The sequence below is a fragment of the Antennarius striatus genome, chromosome 8 (genome assembly GCF_040054535.1).
Source record: "Antennarius striatus isolate MH-2024 chromosome 8, ASM4005453v1, whole genome shotgun sequence".
Taxonomy (NCBI): Eukaryota; Metazoa; Chordata; class Actinopteri; order Lophiiformes; family Antennariidae; genus Antennarius; species Antennarius striatus.
Window position 1 is genome coordinate 16,911,703 of NC_090783.1, and position 21,594 is coordinate 16,933,296.

General features: G+C 42.7%; 3 protein-coding genes across 6 annotated transcripts; 1 reads left to right on the top strand and 2 right to left on the bottom strand.

The window, feature by feature from the left end:
* The first annotated feature begins 531 nt into the window (after nt 1–531).
* Nucleotides 532–10,795, top strand: krt222 (keratin 222). 2 transcript variants are annotated; one of them, XM_068320983.1, is made up of 10 exons: nt 532–812; nt 1,066–1,269; nt 2,985–3,067; nt 4,125–4,278; nt 5,097–5,354; nt 6,942–7,067; nt 7,262–7,482; nt 7,671–7,891; nt 7,967–8,069; nt 9,245–10,795. In XM_068320983.1, the coding sequence occupies exons 2-10, from the start codon at nt 1,072–1,074 to the stop codon at nt 9,456–9,458; spliced, it is 1,578 nt and encodes a 525-aa protein (XP_068177084.1). In that variant the 5' UTR covers nt 532–812; nt 1,066–1,071; the 3' UTR covers nt 9,459–10,795. The 2 variants fall into 2 exon arrangements, with proteins under 2 accessions (XP_068177084.1, XP_068177083.1); XM_068320982.1 differs by lacking the exon at nt 532–812 and adding an exon at nt 850–968.
* Nucleotides 10,796–10,925: 130 nt separating this feature from the next.
* On the bottom strand, nt 10,926–17,572 carry LOC137599810 (tensin-4-like). 3 transcript variants are annotated; one of them, XM_068320972.1, is made up of 13 exons: nt 17,479–17,520; nt 15,862–16,132; nt 14,752–15,037; nt 14,321–14,667; nt 14,141–14,236; nt 13,881–14,006; nt 13,465–13,557; nt 13,166–13,243; nt 12,935–12,994; nt 12,350–12,521; nt 12,169–12,237; nt 11,838–11,867; nt 10,926–11,663 (listed from the first exon to the last, which is right to left on the bottom strand). In XM_068320972.1, exons 2-13 carry the CDS (start codon nt 16,112–16,114, stop codon nt 11,531–11,533), a joined length of 1,743 nt encoding a protein of 580 aa, XP_068177073.1. In that variant the 5' UTR covers nt 16,115–16,132; nt 17,479–17,520; the 3' UTR covers nt 10,926–11,530. The 3 variants fall into 3 exon arrangements, with proteins under 3 accessions (XP_068177073.1, XP_068177072.1, XP_068177074.1); XM_068320971.1 differs by having other exon boundaries at nt 10,927–11,663; nt 15,862–16,128; nt 17,479–17,572; XM_068320973.1 differs by having other exon boundaries at nt 10,931–11,663; nt 14,321–14,652; nt 15,862–16,128; nt 17,479–17,572.
* A 452-nt stretch (nt 17,573–18,024) lies between these two features.
* Nucleotides 18,025–19,988, bottom strand: ccr7 (chemokine (C-C motif) receptor 7). The gene is made up of 3 exons (XM_068320990.1): nt 19,935–19,988; nt 19,341–19,390; nt 18,025–19,167 (listed from the first exon to the last, which is right to left on the bottom strand). Exons 1-3 carry the CDS (start codon nt 19,948–19,950, stop codon nt 18,100–18,102), a joined length of 1,134 nt encoding a protein of 377 aa, XP_068177091.1. The 5' UTR covers nt 19,951–19,988; the 3' UTR covers nt 18,025–18,099.
* Between the last annotated feature and the right edge of the window lie 1,606 nt (nt 19,989–21,594).

A 21,594-nucleotide genomic window follows, 5' to 3' on the forward strand; every position in this document is an offset into this window, starting at 1 on the left:
GGTGTTTTACCACCGTGTTCTGACCTGTCAGTCAAGCAGGTTTACATCGGTTTGGATGTAATGAGCCAACCTGTTTGCCTGTTATTAGATTCCAACATTTGGCTTTCAGTATTTAGTTGTATCTTTATACTAACCCAACGTGTACAAAAAGCTTCTCATCATAACACCTTAAATACACTGCCGATTGATGTGAGTCTAATAACACGAAACACCTGTACTTGTGGTGTTTGTGTAAATAATGTAACCAAGGGAAATGACTGTCCAACAGCTGAGGTACGGGTATATGAAGACCCGATAAGAGCACACACAGACTTATTTCATCTGAATTCTAGTTTCGGTAACCTCTAGTGGTTCTGAACCATACAGGTCCTTTCACGGGTCACCCTGAACATTCTCTCCACGGCCCGTGTCGTTGCCTTTTTTTGAAAGCGGGTCAGTAATCCTGGATCAGAGAGGACAAAGGTACCCTGGGCGTTGGGGATGTAAGCACTGTGTCCAGTGTTTACCCAACTGCCCTGCCCACTCCCACATGCTGCATGGACAGGGGTGAGACAGGACGGAGAGGAACATCTCATCCCGAAGACCACAGCCCTAAAAAACAAAAGTGTGGTGCTGGTATGCTAACAGTAGCTTCTCTGTGGCGTCTCCGTATGCCGATGACCTCCAACTCAGTGGGAAGGAGAAAGTTCCAGCCCGCTGTAGAGGAATGTAGCTAAGCTGTAGGGAGTGGTGGATCAGCTGTGTGACCAGGAGGGCTGACACAGGGACTATTGCTCACTCTGCCTCATTGGCGGAAGGCCACGTTGCATGAGGTGAGTATTGCTGGGTAAACATTTACCCAATAAACTGTGAAAGCGTGTGATCTCAAATGGGAGGCTGGCTGTTTACTGGGATAACTGTGACATTCTATCTCCCTGCATTCATTCTGCTTGAAGCACAACAAGTCTATTGGTCGATACTATGAGGATGTGCGTGCTATCATAGGCTCTACCGGTTGAGTTGGTTCATTTGGCTGTATGGAAATATCAGTGTGTGTGTTTAACATTTGAATGTGCACATCCTCAGTTCTCCATGGACTTGCTACAGGACTCAAGTCAAACCTTGTGGGGACTCAATGTCCGATTGAAGGGCTTTCTGGAGCACGTGAACAGACTGCAGGAGGCCAACCGCAGCCTGGAGGCTCAGATCAGCGACTGGGGGGCCAGGAGCACCGCACACTCACAGGACTGGTCAAAGCAGGAACAGACTGTCAATGAGCTCCGAACCCAGGTCAGCCTCGCGTTTGATGGTCAGGTGCTCATTTGAATTTGCATTTTTAAAAGTGTTGGAAATGACGCATTTGTTTGAAAGACAAGATTTGACAGTAATGCAAATGTGGGAATGGGATTTTTGATTCAGTTGATGCTTTGCTGCGGTGCATGAGGCGATATGGGCTTGCAGGGAACAGGGGCAGGTGTGTAGAATTAACGACTCCAGTCCAAACAACTGCGTGCGACATTAAGAGTTCACTTGCAGAACAGGCTTGATGTGTCACTGAATCACTTTGATGACTAAACTGCCATGGGAACAACTCAGTAAAAGCTGAAGCCTGAAGTTGATCTAACGTCTGATTGGAAGAATAGAGGTCTGATGTCATAAAAAGATTTAAAGCACTCTTAAAAAGTGAAAAGAACCTCTTTCATTTGGTCTGTAAAAGCTAAAAGAAATGCTATTTTGAATCCGAGAGCAGTTTTTTTTTAATGACAGCAGGAATGTAAAGTATTTTACTTTAGATTCCATTTGACTGAGTAATCCGGTAATGCCAGCTCATATGAGGATCTCAGGTGAACTGACATGACAGTTTCCTAAGCTTTGAGCAATACTTTCTGCCTGAGTAGGTGGTATTTATATTCCCTTGAAACATTCACTCATCTCCTGTGTTGTCTTGACGTTTCCTTGACTACGGTAGACACCAGAACAACTTCAACAGAGAATCAACTCATTTTACTCCTCAGAAACTGTTTATATAGCATTTTTATTTACAGCACATTAGAGTTAATGATGGGAAAATGCCTCATAAGACAATAAATAGATCTTATCAACAGGTTTATCTGCTTATTTCATGCTGACTGAGACGTTCCACATTACAGCTGCATGGTGAGGTTTGTGATGTAAATATTGTGAAATGTTTGACTTTCTGTCACCCTGGGTGTATCTTGTTCTGGAACTGTTGCAATCTTAAGAAGACAAGGGGAAATAAAGGTGTGTTACATTTGTACATGGGTGATAAATGAGACGGAGCCGCCCTTTTATACCCAGACAGCCACACAGCACAGAGTCAAACAAACCTTGATAAGACAATACATGTTTTGATCATTACTGCACAAGCAGCAGCACAAAGTACCAAACTCTGCTCAGTGCTGCTGTACAACTATTCTGAAATAAATCAAATTGTTGCAGTAATTACTTGTTGCATCAACTCCAATAACTATTATGAAGCAGGCATTTGGACCCGATTCTGTCACGGAACAACTCCTTTATGAATAAACACATCAAGCGATGTTAAAAGAAATTTAAAAAGTTGACAGAGCCACCATTTTTCTCTGGATCCACTCCTAAATTCAAAAGACTAAAGAGGCTGCAGTGGAAATGCTATAAACCTGCTAACCACATCCGTCTTCATCCAGTAATCACCATGTGCTGTTGCCATGGTGACTTCAGTCAGATCTGCCTCACGTCAAATGAGGTCACACCTTTTAATTCTTTGTCCCTGGAAAACAGGAATTGTGTTTATCATCGGCTGTTTATCAGAAATCAAACTAAAAACGTTCATACAATTTCATCCGTACTATTCTGCTTACAGGAGCAAACAGTTTTAGAGGTGTTTCCCATCCCGTTTGGATGGACAGATTCCAAATCTAATGACCTTTTCACTGTGACTGATGTAGGTTTACATAACATGACTGACATTTATCTGTATTGTGTCGTGTTTCTGGTTCTGTCAGGTGGGTAAGCTGCTGATGGAGAATGTTCAGCTGGCTTTACAATCTGACAGCATGAAGTCCAGAGCTGCTGCCATCCAGGCCAGGTCAGCGCTGTTCAGATTATATTTGCACAATTTCACTGATCAGGTACAGAGAAGGTAATTATTTAAATATGTTTATGAAGACAGATAGACAGATATATACTTTATTAATCCCGGAGGAAATTGCACAATCTGTATTATATTTTACTGTAGTACAGTAAAATGGGTTTCTCTTACTTGCCGATAAAGCACCTCGACATTCCTAACAGAATAAGAACTTTTTACTGTCAGCCAACCTGTACCACAAGCCAGGCCAGACTCTGCTGTGTCAGCACTTTCACTTATGTATTGATGTACAGTGACACAGTGCCCCCCCCCCGCCCCGCCCCATGCAGAACGTACTTCCCTCTGCTGTTAGTCATTAACCCCTGAAGGACAGTGATGACATTTATTTATAGCTCTATTTCCGGACTGGCTGGAACTCTCTGAGAGTCTGGACTGACTCAATGATGCCAAAGACGTTTTGTCCTTTTCACTTTAATGAAATGTTAATGCTAATGCTAATGCTCCTGCTAAAAAGGGTTAAACCTATGTTGATTGTGATGATGATGTCTGGTGGTGTTTACCATGATCCCAGCGGTAGATCGGACCGCTGTAACCTGCAGGACGATAAACATAAAAACTCCAGGGAAGAAGTCAAGTAAGTCGCAGGAGTTAATGCGACATGAGGAGAGTCCATTGCATCATGGGAAGTCCCCCAGCAGTCTAACTCTATGGTAGCCTATCTAAGGACAAGCCTTTTGCTTTTACTTAACTTTTTAAACGCCATGATTTTTTTTAGATATTACACATGGAAAGGAGGTGGTCCTTAATATGTGTTTTATGTGGGAGTGGGAACACATATCCTGATCAAGCCTGACTCTTATATTCGTACACATTGTACTAGCAAGGCTAATGCACATGCTAATACCTTATTATTTCCCACGTTGATCTGCGGGACTTTGGTATAGTTTCTCAGCCCATTCCCGTCCCTAGGCTATATGAGGTTCTGAGGAATTGGATGTATGGTGCACACAGAATGGGCCTCAATTAGTAATCTTGGATGTTGACGACATCTCAGGTGTGAGACGGAGGAGAGAAACACCAAGCGTCTGGAGCAGCAGGTGGATCTGCTCAGACGGAGCAAGAGGAAGGCCGATGAAGACGGTGTGATGCTTCAGGCAGATCTTCAGGCCTCCATGACGGAGCTGCAGGAGATGCACCGGGAGTTCCAGGTCACTAAATCCAAGACAAATACATGATACTTTCTGCTAGTCTGCACAACACAACCGCCGGCACAAAATGCATTCAAGTGAGCACAGTTACCAAATCCATGAGGTCGATCCTCAGTCACAGTTCACCGACTGCAGAACACTGAACTGATGCAGCACGTTTTTCAGATTAACACATGAATCTAGTAAGAAGACAAAAAATTGGACGGGATTTTGTGGATTTTGAAAAATGTCTGTTTTCACCTTCTGAACACACATGCCGCATATCTGTTCAAGAGCAGGAAGAGGAGAAAAATGATGAACTGGGAGGAAACTTATTTTCTGGACAGTTTAATGAGATTATTAATTATTAAGGTTCCTGTATTCTGCAAATTAAAAGTAGCCTCTTGAACTGTCTCTCCTAATCTATTATAGCCCTGTCACGGTTCTGTGTGTGTGTGTGTGTGTGTGTGTGTGTGTGTGTGTGTGTGTGTGTGTGTGTGTGTGTGTGTGTGTGTGTGTGTCTGCGTGCGTGTGCTTACGCACGTGTGTGAGTGAGCTATGGTTTATGAAAGTTATGCTTCAACACATCTAATGATTTCTTGTCCCTCCACTCTGACCTCATCCCTCTCATCCCCTTCCTTTCCTACCTCCTTTTCCTCGGTTTGTCATTCCTGCTGACTAACACCAACCTCACACACACACACACACACACACACACACACACACACACACACACACACACACACACACACACACACACACACACACACTACTCCTCTCACCCTTTCTATCTCGCCTCCTCCCTCCCCTCCTCGCTCCCTCTGTTTGGCTGTTTGCAGGCAGCCCAGGCTCTCCAGCTGCAGCGGGCTGCCTCCTGTGATGCTCTGCTAGCGACGGCCTCAGCAGCAGCAGGACGGACGGTGGAGGATGGCACAGGGATGGAGCTCACCCAACTCCTTGAACTGATCAGAACGCAGACTCAGAGCAGACTTGGCTCGGGTGCTGGGACAAATCCACTCCCCGGCTTGGTGGGGCCTAGCCATGCCGGGGCAGCAGCATCAGCAGCCTCCAGAGCACACGGAAGAACGTTCAGGGAGGTATGCATACTCACACACCTTTTTTCTTTTTTGCCTCTGTCATGATGTCCTGGCCCATTGCCACCCAGATACACCCTCAAACAACTCCAGCATGTCTATTAGAGGCAGGCTTATGCTCATTTTAAAGAAATGCTAAATAATCAGGGGATTGAGGAGAGAGCAGGAGGTTTAGGAGTCATCAGGTTTGTCTTTATTTGTGCATGTGGGCGTCTGTATGTGTAGTCTTGCAGTGTGAATGTGTTGATGTGATTGCCTCCTCACTCCCAGAGCTATAGCTATAGTTACATTAGCATAGTGTGCTACATCTGTCACATCTAGCTTGACCTCTGATCTTCATTAAATATTTAAGAAGCCATAAGCTCTCCTGGATCCTGTCGGTTTATAATGTGGCTCCTTGGGGTAAATAAAGAGCTGCACAGCTGTACACACACATTCCCCCAGACACACATGGGGAGAACACCCCCCCCCCCACTAACGTGCAGTAGCACCTGGAAATACAAGTTTAATGCATTCCGTAACTGAGCTCGTAAGTCAAACATGATTTCCCCATTTAAAATAACTATAATCATTTAAATCTGTTCCAGCCTTGTTGAAAAAAGGCAAACCCTCTAGATTATTAAAAAAAAATTTTTTTATCAACCCCTAGACATGCAGACTTTCCCTGTGTATAATTAATTATATATAACTGTGATAAAGAATGAAAATAATAACAAAAGTCACGAGAACACACGAGCTACGTCTTTACTCCACCAACGAAATGAGATCCGGTCTCACTGATGTTGTATCCATCCACCAACACAAACGCAATCCGGTCTCAAAAATGTATCCATCCACCAACACGTGGTGAAGAACAAGATCCGGTCTCAGCTGACGCTGTATTCATCCACCACCTAGGAGTGGTGTCCCAGAGCACTGCTCGTATCTCGGATTACGCCTGTACGCCGAACAAAACTATGGACAAGTGAGGCTCGTATCTCAGAGAACAGCTCGTAACTCGAATGATCCAGCTGAACGTCTGCCTGAGGTCATGGGGTGGAGGGGTGGCCATGTTTAATTCAAAGGTATTTATACTGATATATTTCAATTTGATGCTACTTTCCACCAATATCTAACCTACCTCGCTGGATCTGTGTGAGACAGCTTCACTTCATGCGATCAGGGCTGAGATCGAAGGGCGTGTAGTATCTAACAGCTGCTCCACGCTTGTGTACACACAGACCTGAGTGACAGCTTCAGTCTGTCTTAATGACTTAAATGCCTCCAACAGCATCAACTGTGGTTTTTCTCTAAATTTCAGTGAGAAAGAGCATTCACAGGGCGTGTCTGTCGGTTTCCCGTGCTTCTCTTCCAGCCTGTCGTATTTGTCTGGAGCATGTGGCCCCGGGTTCTCTGAAATGAAATGATGCTTCATCACACAGTCACCATACGTGTCTGAAGACGGGTTTTTAAATGGAAATCAAACGTTCCAATAAGAAACCATACTCATGTATTTCGATTCAGTGACACGACAATTCCACTCACTTCCACTTCGTTGTCAGCTGTGGCAGTTCTGGGGTTGTAACTTTTGATTATTTTCACCTTTCCCAGGAGGAGGAGGCGTGGGCGCAGGTGAGGCTCGGCAGCACTGCCCTTAGGGAGGCGAGGGCGGAACTAGCCGAGGCCAGGAAGCAGTGGCATTCACTGCAGGTGGAGATTGAAACCCTGCATGCCTTGGTAAGCTCACCAGCACAACCTACTACTAAACCACCTCACAGACAGTTGCATTGAATCGTTGTTTGTGCCTACGGTCAGTTTAGAGTCACCAAGTCAATTCATGTGGCGTCATAACCAGCATTCCTTATGGTGCCCATAAAGGGTTTTGATATTGGCATCAGAACCTTAAGAGCTCATTTCCTCTGGCTTTCCAGGAGAAAGGTTTGGAAGGTTCCCTGGAGGACACCCAGCAGCTGTACTCCAGCCAGCTGTGGGACCTTTCTCAAGTGGTTGCTGGTCTAGAAAGAGAGCTGGAGCAAGTGAGGAGTGGGCTGAGCTCCCAGCGCCAGCGCCACAGCCAGCTCCTCAACACCAAGATGAGGCTGGAACGAGAGATCACCACGTACCGACATCTACTAGAACTTGAAGAGAGCAGGTGAGGTGAAGAGGTAGAGAGAGGGAAAGCTGACAAGTCAAAACTTCGCCAAACCTTTCATGCAGTTTAACAGTCAAACCATAAAGATGTGGAAATACACCTTTAACCTTCAACTGTCTGTCCATCTGTCCAGCTTCATGCAAGACACGTGGACATAACCTGCATTTATTTTGCCCTCTTGCATGCAGGTACACGAGTCGAACCAGGCAACCAATGGATCACTGGCAGTGCAGGTCTTTCACGGAGGAGTGCAAGGAGAGCAGACTAAAAAACGACTTCAGCGACTCCCCTGTTAGTCCAGATGAGCCCAAGTCAGAACCCCTGCCTGAAATCCCTTCACTTCTCCCTGCAGAAAACGTACTGAAGAGAGGCATACTACGTAGACAGCAGAGCCTGGTGATACTCACCGGTAAGACACATGGTCGATCACAAGAAACATGGCCGTCATAGCTTATTTACATTTTTCTGTCATGTTTTCTTGCAGAACCAGAGCAAGATAATGACTCGCCAATCTCCACCATGAAGACTCAGGAGATTCTGCAGGGTAACGTGGTACGAGTGAGCGCGGAGGGTCACGGCACCATCGAGTACGTATCGATCTTTAACCTGTTGACCTGTCATCAGCACTTTTGGCTCAGTCTGAAAAGCAGGGACTCTCTAACAGCAACGCTGTTCGTGTCCTCTCCACAGTGTGGGTAGTTCAACGCCTTTTAACTGGGAAGCAAACGATCTCTTGACTAAATCAATCTTAAATGTTTTGGAGTATAAATATATCAGGGAACACATGACGTGTGATCAAAATACTCCGAGAGGTTGCAGATCTTTTCAAGGAAAAAAATTGTGCGGTGAACTGATGTTCATTTTAGTTATTGACCTTCTTTGAAGACTTATTCTTGGTGAGATTTCCACAATGGTGTGAAGTCTTCAGGGTGTGGCATACCTTATTGTTTAACTAGGATCTGCTTCAAAAACTACCAGTCTTATACACACATCCAAAAGTTTGTTGGCTTGTAGATACACAAAAGCAAGTTCACTGAAAGCTTCCCACAAACGTAGACACACTGTTAGACTATTACAGTTTAGCTGTGCCCATCAGTCACTACTGGTGTCCAATTCAACTGTTCGCCAGACCGATTAATTTCATTTATGATGCAGGGTATGTACCTTTATAGTCAAACCTCGAGATAGTAGTTGAATCTGTTCCGTGACTGAGCTTGTAAGTCAAACAAGATTTTCCCTTTTAGAGTAACTAAAATAGTTTTATTCATTCCAGCTTTGTAAAAAAAAAAAGTCCTAAACCCACTAAATTATAATGAAAACACATTTTTATCAACCAATAGACATGCAGACTTTACCTGTGTATAATTAATTATATGTAAGTAACGTAAACAATGATAAAGAATGAAAAGAAACACAAAAGTCACGAGAATGAATAAGGGAAAGAACGAGATCAGCTGATGTTGTATCCATCCACCGACCGTCACAAAGCACGACCCGTATCTTGAGTTACTACTATGTGAGTATCCAGGGCTACTCATGGTGTGTGATGTCATTGCTGACATCCAACCACTGATTTAAAGTCAATGGAACTGACGTTCCATACAATCTTATTCTTGTCACTTCCTTCCTTCCAATTGACGATCAAAGCAATCTTTGTTTGTTTGTCAAGAACTTTTACGGTAATTTGCAGCCATCTATGTGTTATTAATGTTCCGTGTATGATTTTAATTGTTCTTGAATTCATTGATTCTTTGCCGTCCAGGACAGAGAAGATTGACAAAGTGATAAAGCAGTGGGAGGGCTCCTTCTTCAGAGGGAACCCCAAGCTGAGGAAGAAGTCGGTTTCTCTGCGCTTCGACCTGCACATGGCCGCAGCGGACGAAGGCTGCGCTCAGACCAAACAGGACAGCCTCCCGGATGTGGAAGTGCGTCTCATCATGAAGCGATCGCGCAGCATCCCAGCTATCACGCAGTAATCCTGTCACTCATCCAGCGCAGAATAAAACTGAATTGTGGGGACGCAGGTAATGTTGAAGTTACAAGAATCAAGTTACAAGAATCTCCTGTCATTGACAACTGGGATGATACCATCACTTATAATGATGCCTGACCTCATGTCAAATCACCGCCACTGACCTTTGCATCACAGCTGATGACTGCAAGAGAGATGTTCTCATTAAATCTAGTCACTGACAGGCTTTTGTGCTGATCTAGCAGCTTTTCTATAATGAATATTCAGTCAAGAGGTCAGAAATCCCTCGCCCATTCTCGCAACAACACGCGCGACTTCACCTCATCGCACGATTTTTAGTAGGTAGTCACGTGATACCGTTTGCGCATTCTTTTGGATGACGGTACCCGGGAGTGCGCTGCGTTCCGTGAGTCTCGGAACGCAGCGCATTTCCATGAGACACAAAAGTGCTTTAAACAGTCGATAAGAGTGTGATAAAAGGTAATACAGACAGGAGGTGGTTTAATGTCAGTATGGGGAGGGTTCATAACTGTTTATATTACCGTAAATATAAAGATAAATAGTTTTTCGCGATATCATGGAATTCGTTATTCGCGTGTGGATCCTGGAACGCATTAACCGCGAGGAACGAGGCCGCACTACTTTGTTAGGTTTGCCCCTTTCTAACAAAGCTAACTAAATTATTGCTTTAACACGTGTGGTGGACACCATCCTCAAAATCCAAATGCACAGCTGATAACGTCACAATGACTTGTGTCGATTGCATTTGTGTTATACTACTGTACATTTATTTGAGAGGGGGTGTTCACTGCCCCTTCAGAGCCTGAATCATTTCTATGCAAGCCTTAAATGTTTGCACCGCAATCAACTACAGCACTTAGCATAGCACTGGATGACATTGGTCTTAATGTACACTGTATTTATGGAGAACAAAAATCTTGGAATCCACAATGATGAAGTAATTAGTCTATGTTGCCCTCCTCTTAACCAGAGGAGGGCAGTATTTGTATATACAAACACTGCAGTGTATCTAACACACATTCTCTCTTTTATACCGTATGTTAAGAGCTTTTACGCAAAGATCTGAGTTGGCATCAGAGACATTATTTATAAAATGATAAGCATAATTGTGAACTGCATTTGGGTGCTGAAGAATATGTTATATGAAGAAGAAGATGAAGATATTCTCTTTATGATCTGCTTGATTTTTCTTTGCTTCATGAAGTACCCTTCATTCTGCGAACTCCGGACCTTCAAAATGAAGTATTTCGCTTTTATCTAACAATTTATTATTTACAATAAAATTAAGAATTATGTGCAGCTTTGTGTTTCCTTTTTTCTCTCTCTCCTGCTCTGTGTTTTACACATTATCATGCACTGACTTCCTGTTTCAGAAATAAACATTCATTTGTTCAACATGTTTATTTGTCATACAATAAAACAATGTATGAATATACAGACAATAAATCTATTTACCACACAGCCTAATAAATACATTCTAAACTATAGAACTATGCTTAGCTGCTTTAAAATGGAAGGACATGAAAGTGGATCAGCTTTCCTTCTGAGCCTTCAGGGTCTCTCATCTTTCATAGCATCCACTGGTAGAGATTTACATCTAAATTTACACTGGATTGAGTTTATGTTAAGAAATAAGACAAACCAAGCGATTGACCATCCTACCCTGAATGTAATCTGTTAGCTTCTAATACTTACACTTGTACATTAAAACTGCTTCATATATAAAGTTTTTCATGAACTAGTGCATCAAACTGATTTGGAGCAAAAGAAAGTGTTGATTGAGTGGGAAAACTGCAGTTTGGGTTTGTTTGTGTGCCTTTTGTCAGAACGATCATATCCTACATCCAGCACCTACACTAACGTCTCATTTGATGGACTGAAGCAGATATGTCCATGTCAAATGCTGTGGCAGTGGGTTTGTGATAGCAGCCCTTCAGACTCTCCTCTCTATCTTTATTTCCATCAACAACATCAGCTGCACTTCACCCATAGGGGGTGCTGTTGTTGTCTTTGACCACAACAGTAGTGTCGATTACTTGTGAGTGAGTCTGAGATCTACGGCCTGCTTATAGCAGCCTGAATAACCTCAATGACTTTGTTACAAGGCTGGAGGGGGTCATATTCTGCAAAGACATGGCAAACGTTCTCTGCACCGGCCTCGACACCTTTTGCTACGAAGCCGAACATCCTGTTGGAACAAAAAAGATAAGATTCCATTGAATTAAAATGAGGTAGAAGAAAGTGCTTTTTAAAATGAAGGAAAAACTGAAACTTTAGGTTTGTGAGTCGTGGAATGAGAACTCATACCCAGTTAAATACACAACATTGTTCTAATATTATGATAATTTAATGTTTAGGATACCTTGCAGCAAAACTGCAGCCTTTCAGCCACCTGTAGGGGTAAAAAAGACAAATTTAAGCTTTAAGATTAGAATAAGAAAACTAGTGACACACCTTTTTTTAAATATATTTCTTCTTTTTTTTAACTTGTCTATGCTGATATTTTGATGTCATAGCAGGAATATCACAGAAGGTACTACTAAAATGAATAAGGTCTGTCATCCACCAGTTCTACCATGCTGGTATGCTGCATGCATGCGAGGTTTACTTGGGCGTAATCAGAACCTAGTTAGGTAGGGCCACTGTAGAAGAAGCCATTGCCATACTGTCACAAGTGTGTACCATAAACTCACAATCGATTGTCTGGATCTTCACCACTGTGGCTCAGCAGGCGGGCAGGGTAGTGGCGCCTGAAGAAGAGCCTGCAAAGGAAAATGTTTTTATTTTTCACACAAACCTACAAAACATCATCATTTTGTTGTTTAGAATTAGTAATATCTCAGTAGCAGGTCGACAATATGTGACTCATCTCACCGTCTGTTGACATCTGTCAGTGTAACGCCCTTGGACGACGCCTTCAGGTTGACCACGGTCGGTGTGAAGGAACCCGAGGCCTTCGCCAGTGTGGAGGACACGGCCCTCTGCACCGCGCAGGGGCCCGTCAGCATCTCAGTGGGGACGGCGTTCAGGTAGATGAAATTACAAGCTATATAAAATATAAACACGGTTATGTTCTGTTTAGAAGCTGAGCACGAATGGACATATGTGGCTCTATGGGTGGGATAATAAATTATTAATGTTAATTATATGAACCACCTTCCAACATCCTCTTGGGCTGCTGGGACAATCAGCCCCTTTATTTCTGTCCTAACAGGAAAAAAACAACATTTTGCTTTTTCCTCTTGGCTACCAATGTTCTTATTACTAGAGTAAGAAAACAGAGTTGTGAAAACATGATTCTGTTTCATTTAATGTCATTTGGAACCACTTGATTTTACTTGTTTTTGCTTATTATGGAATTTTTATGTCTTATCTCACTTTTCCTTCATTGTTTTTTGCTTTTCCTTGGTTTGTACTCTTTACCATTTGTAACATTTCTATTCTTTAAATCAAACAAACCTTTTTTTCTCTTGTCCTCTGGTGCTGGTTTGTCATTTTTCTTCTCTTCAGCACCCAAATCTATGGAAGCAAGTAAAAAATGAAGTTTTTGTTTTTCTATTGTCTCTCTCTCTCTCTCTCTCTCTCTCTCTCTCTCTCTCTCTCTCTCTCTCTCTCTCTCTCTCTCTCTCTCACATGCACGCACGCACGCACGCACGCACGCACACACACACACACACACACACACCTTACCATGGGAGGGCAGTAGTAATTTGCAAGGTAAAGCAAAAGCAGAGATGCTGTGCTGGTAGACCAGAGCAGACAGACTACCTGAAATGATGAGACACGATCACCACAAATCAGTTGCTATGAAAGTCACTGTTTCAGTTTAGACCATTTCATGTTGATGTGGTGCATTACAATGCTTCCTGTAGTTTACATTCACGGACAGTAGGCGGATCTAAGGATCTCAGGTGGATCCAGGTGTGGCAGAAGAGGCGATGAGTATGAAATGAGAGAAATGATTATGTCTGCACTTCAAATTTGCTCACCAAAGAAAGGTTCCAGTGAAGAACCTCTGATCCGTACTCCCTTAGACGTTGATTCTATAAGGAAGTGTCTGATGACATCTGAACTCTTCTCTTCTGTTGAGGTGAAAGGACAAAATATGAAAAAAACTCTGACAAATATTCTTTTAGTTTAGTATTCTTGTTGTTTGTTTGCGGGACCGTCAACTTGAGCTGCTTTTCTTAGGTCTTTACAGGGCCTACACTAATACTGATGCACATGCCCGTTCACATCTTCACAGTTGTGTAGGCATAGAGGCTTAGTGTTACTCTTTGTTCACGTTGTCGGTCTGTAATTACGGTCGCTGTGGCTTCTCAGATCTTTCTTGTGCCCAAATGCCGCTATCTACATTTATCTTTTGACACACAATTTCAAAATAATGAAACGCATAAAGGTTTACCTTGGTTGTCGCCAGGAGAGCCGTTAGAAGGTTCCACTTTCATGGCCAAACCAAAACTACCTCTGTAGGAGGTGCTGTCTCTCACCACAAATGTTCCTGCTTCTTTGTCTGTCACCATCGCCTCAGCTGCAATAACAATCAGAAAACACATGTCAGTATTTATACTACGGAATGATCCTACATCCCACACAGAAAAGATGCTACAAGATGAAGTATCTTCAGAAATAAGTAAAGCTCTTAATGATATATGTGATTCTCACCCTCCGCTCTGCTGACATTTGGACGAAACCAAAATCTTGAGGTGTCCATGACAAATTTCATGGAGGGCTGACTTCCATTGAAATGGGTTTGGAAACCTAAACAACCACAAAGACACATTAGTGGATTGCGTCTTTTAATTGCTATCTCTGCCAGAATTTACCCCAACGCACGTGACTCACTGTTTGGGGAAAATGGTTTTGAGTTGGACACAGGGCTGGTCTGTATCCGGTCCGTTTCTGGTCCACAAGCCTGGATGTGCTGATCTGACTGCGGTGACCCGTTAACAAGTACTACAGGGATATCATTCAAGGACCCAGAGAGGGAAGCAGGACTGCTCTGTGCTCCTCTGCCGTTAGGCTCCAGCAGAAGTCCTTGTCTTGTCAGGAAGGTCTTCTCTGGACTGGACCTGTTATCAAAATGTCTTGTTCTGTACCCGTCGCTGAAGGAGCCGGACATGAAAGCGAGAACGGACTCTGGAGATTCAGCATCTTCACTGGCCAGGGACAGGTTGCTGTGCAGAGAGGACCTACAGATCATTACGCTACTCCTGGTTTACACTATAGTCTACTACGCATATTGCAGCCTGTTTAATCCCAGACACTACTCTTACCTGCCGAGGATATAGCTGGTTTCTGAGCCCACCGACGTGGAGAGAAGTGACGTGGAACTATTTCTGTTAGAATGAGACAGTTGCAGGGATCCTTGGGGAAAAGACATATCAGGCTTGGGTGAAAGATTCCTTCGGGGTACACTTCCACATGGCAGTGGAGGCAGGGGGGAGCAGCTCTGTGTGGGGATGGGTATGCAATGTGAAGAACCCACAGAGAAGGAGGAGGGAGAACATCCTCTAGCCACCAGTATACAGTGAGAGTCATCTTCATTGGTGCAGGAGTCATCTGGAGGTTAAGAGGAAAGTGTTGTCAAAAAGCCTGAAACAGTATTGCGTGAGTCTTCCTGTGTTATCGTCTGCTTGATTTTCTGTTAGTAAAACGGGCTTGGCTTATCCAATGCAAACAAATTTCCAAAAAGTCCCAAGATATTTTTCATGCACAGACCTGCAAGCACCACTAAGACCATGTGTTCCTTTCAAAAATTCTCTGCATTGTACATTTCTTCTGTTGTGAATACACGTAACAACCTGATAGGCGTCTAAACTTGTTCTTGTGTGCCTAATGATCTACTTGCCTCACCCTGTAGATGAGCGAGTTCAGAACTCTGGGCCAGACGGTGACTTCTTCAACTACAATTACATAATAATGACTAATGCATTAAGTGAAATACCCAATGTATCAGGCTGGTGCTGTGGAATGTGAAGTGGAATCATCACTGACGGCACGTTTCAATCCGTTTACAGACTTTCCGATTAAAGACTCTTGTAGGATTGTCCACGCTTTGCAGCCTAGTAGCAAGGCGTGGTCCCCATCTGGGCAGTAATCCCAGAACACCTGAATTGGTGCAGTTATTTCAAAATTATCAGCAATACAAAGAAAACTCAGAGGGAGTGTAACTTTCCAGAGCTCCAGGCTGTGTGTGTGTTTGTGGGAGTATTTATTTATCGAAGGTGAGTATGGTTTTACCGAAGTGATCTCATTTATTTTTTGGATGAACGCCGACTTTTTTCCCACTGTGTTGACTTTATTGTGTTTAATTAATGCTGTAAAAGCAGAGTGCAGACAAACATAACAACTCGATGCAAGGCGGCTTTTCAGTCGTTCTGTACCTGTGGGAGGACTGAGACACGTGGGACTTTTGTTGACTTCAATGGGTTCAAATGACGGATCCAGTTCCAGGATGAGCTGGTTGAGATTATCCAGGGAGATATCGAGATCAGGGTCGCCATGGCTGCAGCTTGGCTCTGAGGGTCTGGGGTGTTGGTTGAAAGTCACCTGCTCTGAGTCCAGGCGGATCGTTTGACCGACTCGCAGAACGTGATTGGGAATCACGTGGGAGATGCTTTCAGCTGTAGGCATCATGTTCGGAGAGCTCACTGTCTTTTTGGAATAGAAAGCAGAGAGATCAGTTACACTGTTCACCATAGAAACAAACTCACTTTTGTCCTTTCTGTTTTTCCCACATTCTCTTTCAGGCATTGTGACACACAGAATCTGGATCCACCAGATTTAGGGCTTTATCTGTCGTCTAAATGATGGTTTCAGGGATTTCTTGAGTTTAAGGAGACTATTTGGGCTGAGTTTTGTTGATTTCAGTGATTTAACGCAACCTTGCGTTAAATCACAACGCAAGGTTGCGTTTTGCAGTGATTCAAACAAACATTTGAAACATTTTTTTTAACGAACTGTTAATGATGCCATGCTGCATCTCAATAATCTGCACGTAAACCCTTCCTCACCTTTCACCGTTACATAACAAAAAAACAATCTCACAAATAACAGCAAAGAGTAGTATAATAGTAGTATAAAATGATAATAACACCACACAGACACTCAGTTACACAATAAATAATCTTTAAATTGTGAGTCACTCCATGTGGTTTCCTGTGTTTGTCAATCCGCACATAAAACGAGTTTGTGAATAGTGACACGGTCTGAGTAAACACCAGACCGCCATGCTGATTCAGCATGAATGGCCTTTCAGGTAGGGCGTGTCGCATCCATGAGGACATCGTCGTATGTTATGTCTCCCCCTCTGCTTTAGACAAGGCGTGGTTATCAGTGAGTCAACCCAAGTGATTTGTGGTTACCATGACTACGCTGATGTTTTCCTACAACAGCCAGAACTTGGAGGATGTTTGGAAATTAGTGTCCAGTCTATATGAAACGATACTGGGTCTTAACAGTCAGTAAACTGTATTTAAGGGGTATCAGAGGCCGCCATGCAGGATGACAACACCAGTGGGGGTTGTGGGGGGGTGGGGGGTGTTCAAGGTTAGGGTTAGAGTTAGGGTTAGGATTCGTGGGCATGCGCCAAACCATCAACCTTTAAATACATAAATGACTGAATCGCAAAACTGCTTCTAATCATAACATTTATATGAATAAATATATTGGTTAATAAAAACATAAATTAATACCTTGACAGAAATAACAGTCTGCAACCGTTAAACCAATATTGCCCTCATTAGGTAACCATGAGGTGGGGGTCATCAGGACAATGCCCACATGTACTGTACATGTGGAGCACTGTAGTTAGCTTACACACTGCTTTTTTCTGTCACTACTGCTAACACAGTGAAATCACACAAATACACAAAATAAAACGGCATCAGTGCAATAAAAATAGTGATTCGTTTTGATGCATTAATAATTTTAGATTTTAAATTTTAAAGTAAATGAAAGTTTCATTGAAATATCTGAAGAAAAGCTGGGGGTCATTTTACCTTATTGTCTTGTGCTCAGGGTTCCTCCGGTGCTGCTTTACTGTTTTACTGCAGCGTTCGGCGTGTGGCATGCTTTTATTTATGAACTCCCAACCCTTTTCTCAGTGAGCCAATCAGCAGCCACGATCCATGACTCCTCATGACATCATCCCAAGAGTGTAAATTCCAGGAAAAAATGTGAACATAAACTCAATATATAAAACATCATACATTATCTATCTATCTATCTATCTATCTATCTATCTATCTATCTATCTATCTATCTATCTATCTATCTATCTATCTATCTATCTATCTATCTATCTATCTATCTATCTATCTATCTATCTATCTATCTATCTATCTATCTATCTATCTATCTATCTATCTATCTATCTATACATTCCAGGTAAAAAGGTGAATAAAAACTCAATATACCTTCAATACAATAAACTTCAATATTTTGTTTTTTCAGTTAGCTTCATTTTATTTACTGAATATAAACATAGTCAATACTGTAAATTTCTTACAAATACAAAAACACAAATGAACAATGAAAGCCCAGTAACATCAATGCCTTGTTTGAAGCCCATATTGAACAGCTGATGGAGTGAAGATCCTGCCACCGGTGCTGCAACAGCTTTAAGGGCTGAACGTGGTGGTGGTCTCGGTGTCCATGGCTCCGGAGGCTCTCCTACGACCCCAGGCGCTCCTCAGGAGTCTCTCCTGGGTCAGGCAACCGATGTCCTTCAGGAGCTTCAGGAGGTCGTGACGGAACTTCACGCCAATGAAGGCATAGACAAAGGGGTTGAGGCAGCACCTAAGGAAGGCGACACACTGGGTGACATCAGCGGCGTACAGGAGACTATTCTCATAGCTGCAGTCGTCGGTTCCTCCTTGTGCCGTGACAATGGTGGTCCAAAAGAGGACCAGGTTGTAAGGCACCTGGCTGACAAGGAAGACGGTGACGACAGCCAGAATCACCTTGATAGCTTTATTCCTTTCAAAGTTACGCGTCTGGTAAAGGGTTTGGACGATGCTGCTGTAACAGAAGCACATGACCAGGAGTGGGAGGGCAAAAGCCAGAACAATCTGGGTCCCCTGGATTGTGACACGTAGATGGTCTGAACTGCTGGAGTAAGGGGTGCAGGTGTTGTTATTAACCGTGGTGTAATTCATGTCTGGTATGGAAAAAATCACGGCCATCACCCATATTCCTGCAGATGACACCTTGCTGAGGAGCATTGCCTGGGAGCGGTGGCGGTAAGAGGACACGGCCTTTGCAATGGCGAAGTAGCGGTCCACACTGATGAAGGAGAGGAGGAACATGCTGCTGTAAAAGCTGACCTTGTACACAACATGAATGGCTTTACACAACACCAGGCCCAGCACCCATTCTGTCATGGAGTTAGCTGCCCAGAAGGGAAGCGACAGGGCGAAGAGAAGGTCTGCACAGGACAGGTTGAGCAGGTACACGTCTGTCATGGTCTTCAGTCGCTTAAAAGATAAGACTGTGATAATGACCAATAAGTTCCCCACCAGCCCCAAGAGGCAGATGATGGAGTAGAAGGTCGGGATGAACCAGCTACGGAACTGGCGGTTGTATTCCTTCCCACAGGGCACAGGAAAGTCACTGTAATCCAGATCGGAGAAGTTAGAATCCTGGTAGGAGGGGGTGGTTGTATTCTCTCCATCCTGAGACGAGGAGGGCTGTAATTACAGATAAAATGTGAGACATTTAAAAAGAAAGCAACTAGCATGTGTAAAAATGAAGCCCCCTGTGTGCGAGCCCTTCACCAACCTCTTCCTCAAAGGAAAAGATGTGTAAAAAAGAAGGCGGGGCTTAGTGAGAGGCTGTTCCCACCTGTCAGTGTTTGTCTTACCTTAAAATGAATAAACCATATCAGGACAGTGGGCAGCGGCGTTGAAAGATCTGAAAAATAAGAGTTAACTTTATGATCAAGCACCGTGATGATATTCTTTATCAAACTGAGCACCATGGAGACCATCAGCGTGCAATGTTAGTCATACTGACTGTACATCGTTTCTACTATTAAATTCAAATATTCAAACTAATTCTCTCTGCTTCTTTTTTTGCTTTTATTTTTGTTTTTACAAACTGTTGCTGGGGAGCAAATGAGGTAAAGTCTGTTGAAAGGCGTCATTTGCAAGACTTGTATGATTCTAATTTGAATATTAAAGGAGCATTCTTTTTATTTATGATTGTGTTTGAGCTACTTGTGGGCTTAAAAAGAACCATGGCTGCTCTTCCACACACAAATGCAAAAACAGATATAGAATTGTTGCCTCTTCTCTATTTCTACTGTGATCACTAACACCTTTCATGCCTGTGCATTGACTTTTAACAGTTAATTGAGCTGATAAATATTTTGATAGCTTTTCTATATATATTCATTCACCAGAGGTTCATTGACGATCATTGGATTATATTATATAGAACATCTGAAGGTACTCACCGCTGACAGAAATCATGTTCGGCTGAGAGTAGTACAGGTAGGTATAAGCCACTGGCTACGGACCATTTAAGCGACTCTGTTGGTGGTTTCCGTTTCTAAAAAAACAAAGAAAGAAAAAAAAAAACCCGAGACCTTTTCCCCCCTCAGCTCTCATCACAGAAAAAAAAACCATAAGCAAAATCATTATTATTTAGTATTTCTCCAGGAATTAGTGTTAAAATCTGTTGATATTATATAAATATGCAGATTTGGTTCACTTAAACTGAAAAAGTGGAATAAATCATATACGCATTGTATATCTACTGTATATTACATATTTATATAACATATACTTATATAACATGTTTATATTTATACATCTTATTTAATTTATTATTTATTTATTTATGAAAGTATTTTAACACTAAAGATGAATATGAAAACTGAATAGATACCAACTACCAACAGCACTTGTTTAATTGAATTAAAAATGGGTTTTTTTTTCTTAAAATCCTATCGAGACAAAGGAAAGTTGACACAACTGACATCTCAATCATTTTTATTTGCATATAATATTAACTTTGATTGTTGATGAGAGAACCCAATGGATGTTTTTTTCTTGTTGTATCCGTGTGCGTTCACAGCATCGTGTGAACAGACAGCAGATGAGACACTGACATGTTTCCTTTTACCCCTCTGCCAGATGTGTACAGTCTGGGGCACACCTGTTTTTGTCATTGTGGTTTCTAGCTTTCACTTGAGGGCGCACTAACCACACGGTGTCAGTGTGTCATTTTGCACATCGGGGGAAATCATCGGATTTAAATCAAAGCACGACCCGATTTGACCGTTAAAGCGTGTGAGGAGAGGCTGCAGCTACAGGAGACGTCACACCTGGAGTTTAATCTCCTGTCAGGTCGTAAACACTCCTTCAGGTGGCCGAATTCATAAGATGCATAAGTAAACATCAGGTAGTTCTGCATTTGAAACAGGAAATCAGAGCAATTCCCTTTAACCATAACCACTTCCCCTACCTGTGCACTGCAAAGGACAAACACGCTTCATGCAAACATCTGAAAAGTTTTCTACTTGTTATCAGTCTTTATCATTTTCTGGCTTGTCACCAAAGGACATAGGCTTTAAAGTTTATATTAACTAAAAGTGTAATAGTGCCATTAATGTTACCTCAGGCAACGAATGCGCTTCTACTTAAAAAAGCAAAAAAAAGAAAGAGGAATCAATTGTTCAGGGTAGAAAAGTTTATTGGTATAAATATGCAAAAAGGAAATTCATATCAAGTTCATCGACTGCTCTTAAAGCTGTTTTATGACATGAAAATCCCCGTTGAAGCAAACCTTGTTACACTGTCTACACATTCACGGTACGTCAAAAGATTTCTGCTGAAAATTGCAATACTGATCATAACACAGAGATGTTCTAAGCATACTGCTTTTGATTTGATTGACAGCGAGCAAACTTGAGAACACTGGCGGTTGAGCGTTGTACAGCGTTGACGATCGTGTGATGTAGTGAAGGGTGGATTTGACCAATAACAACCGATGTACAAGTAGAGTAAAAATGCTCAGAATAAATAACAAAAATAGCTACTACTATTGACTACAAACTCCTGAGACAATACTGTCACTGTAATACTGATACATATAGTAAACAAATATTCTCC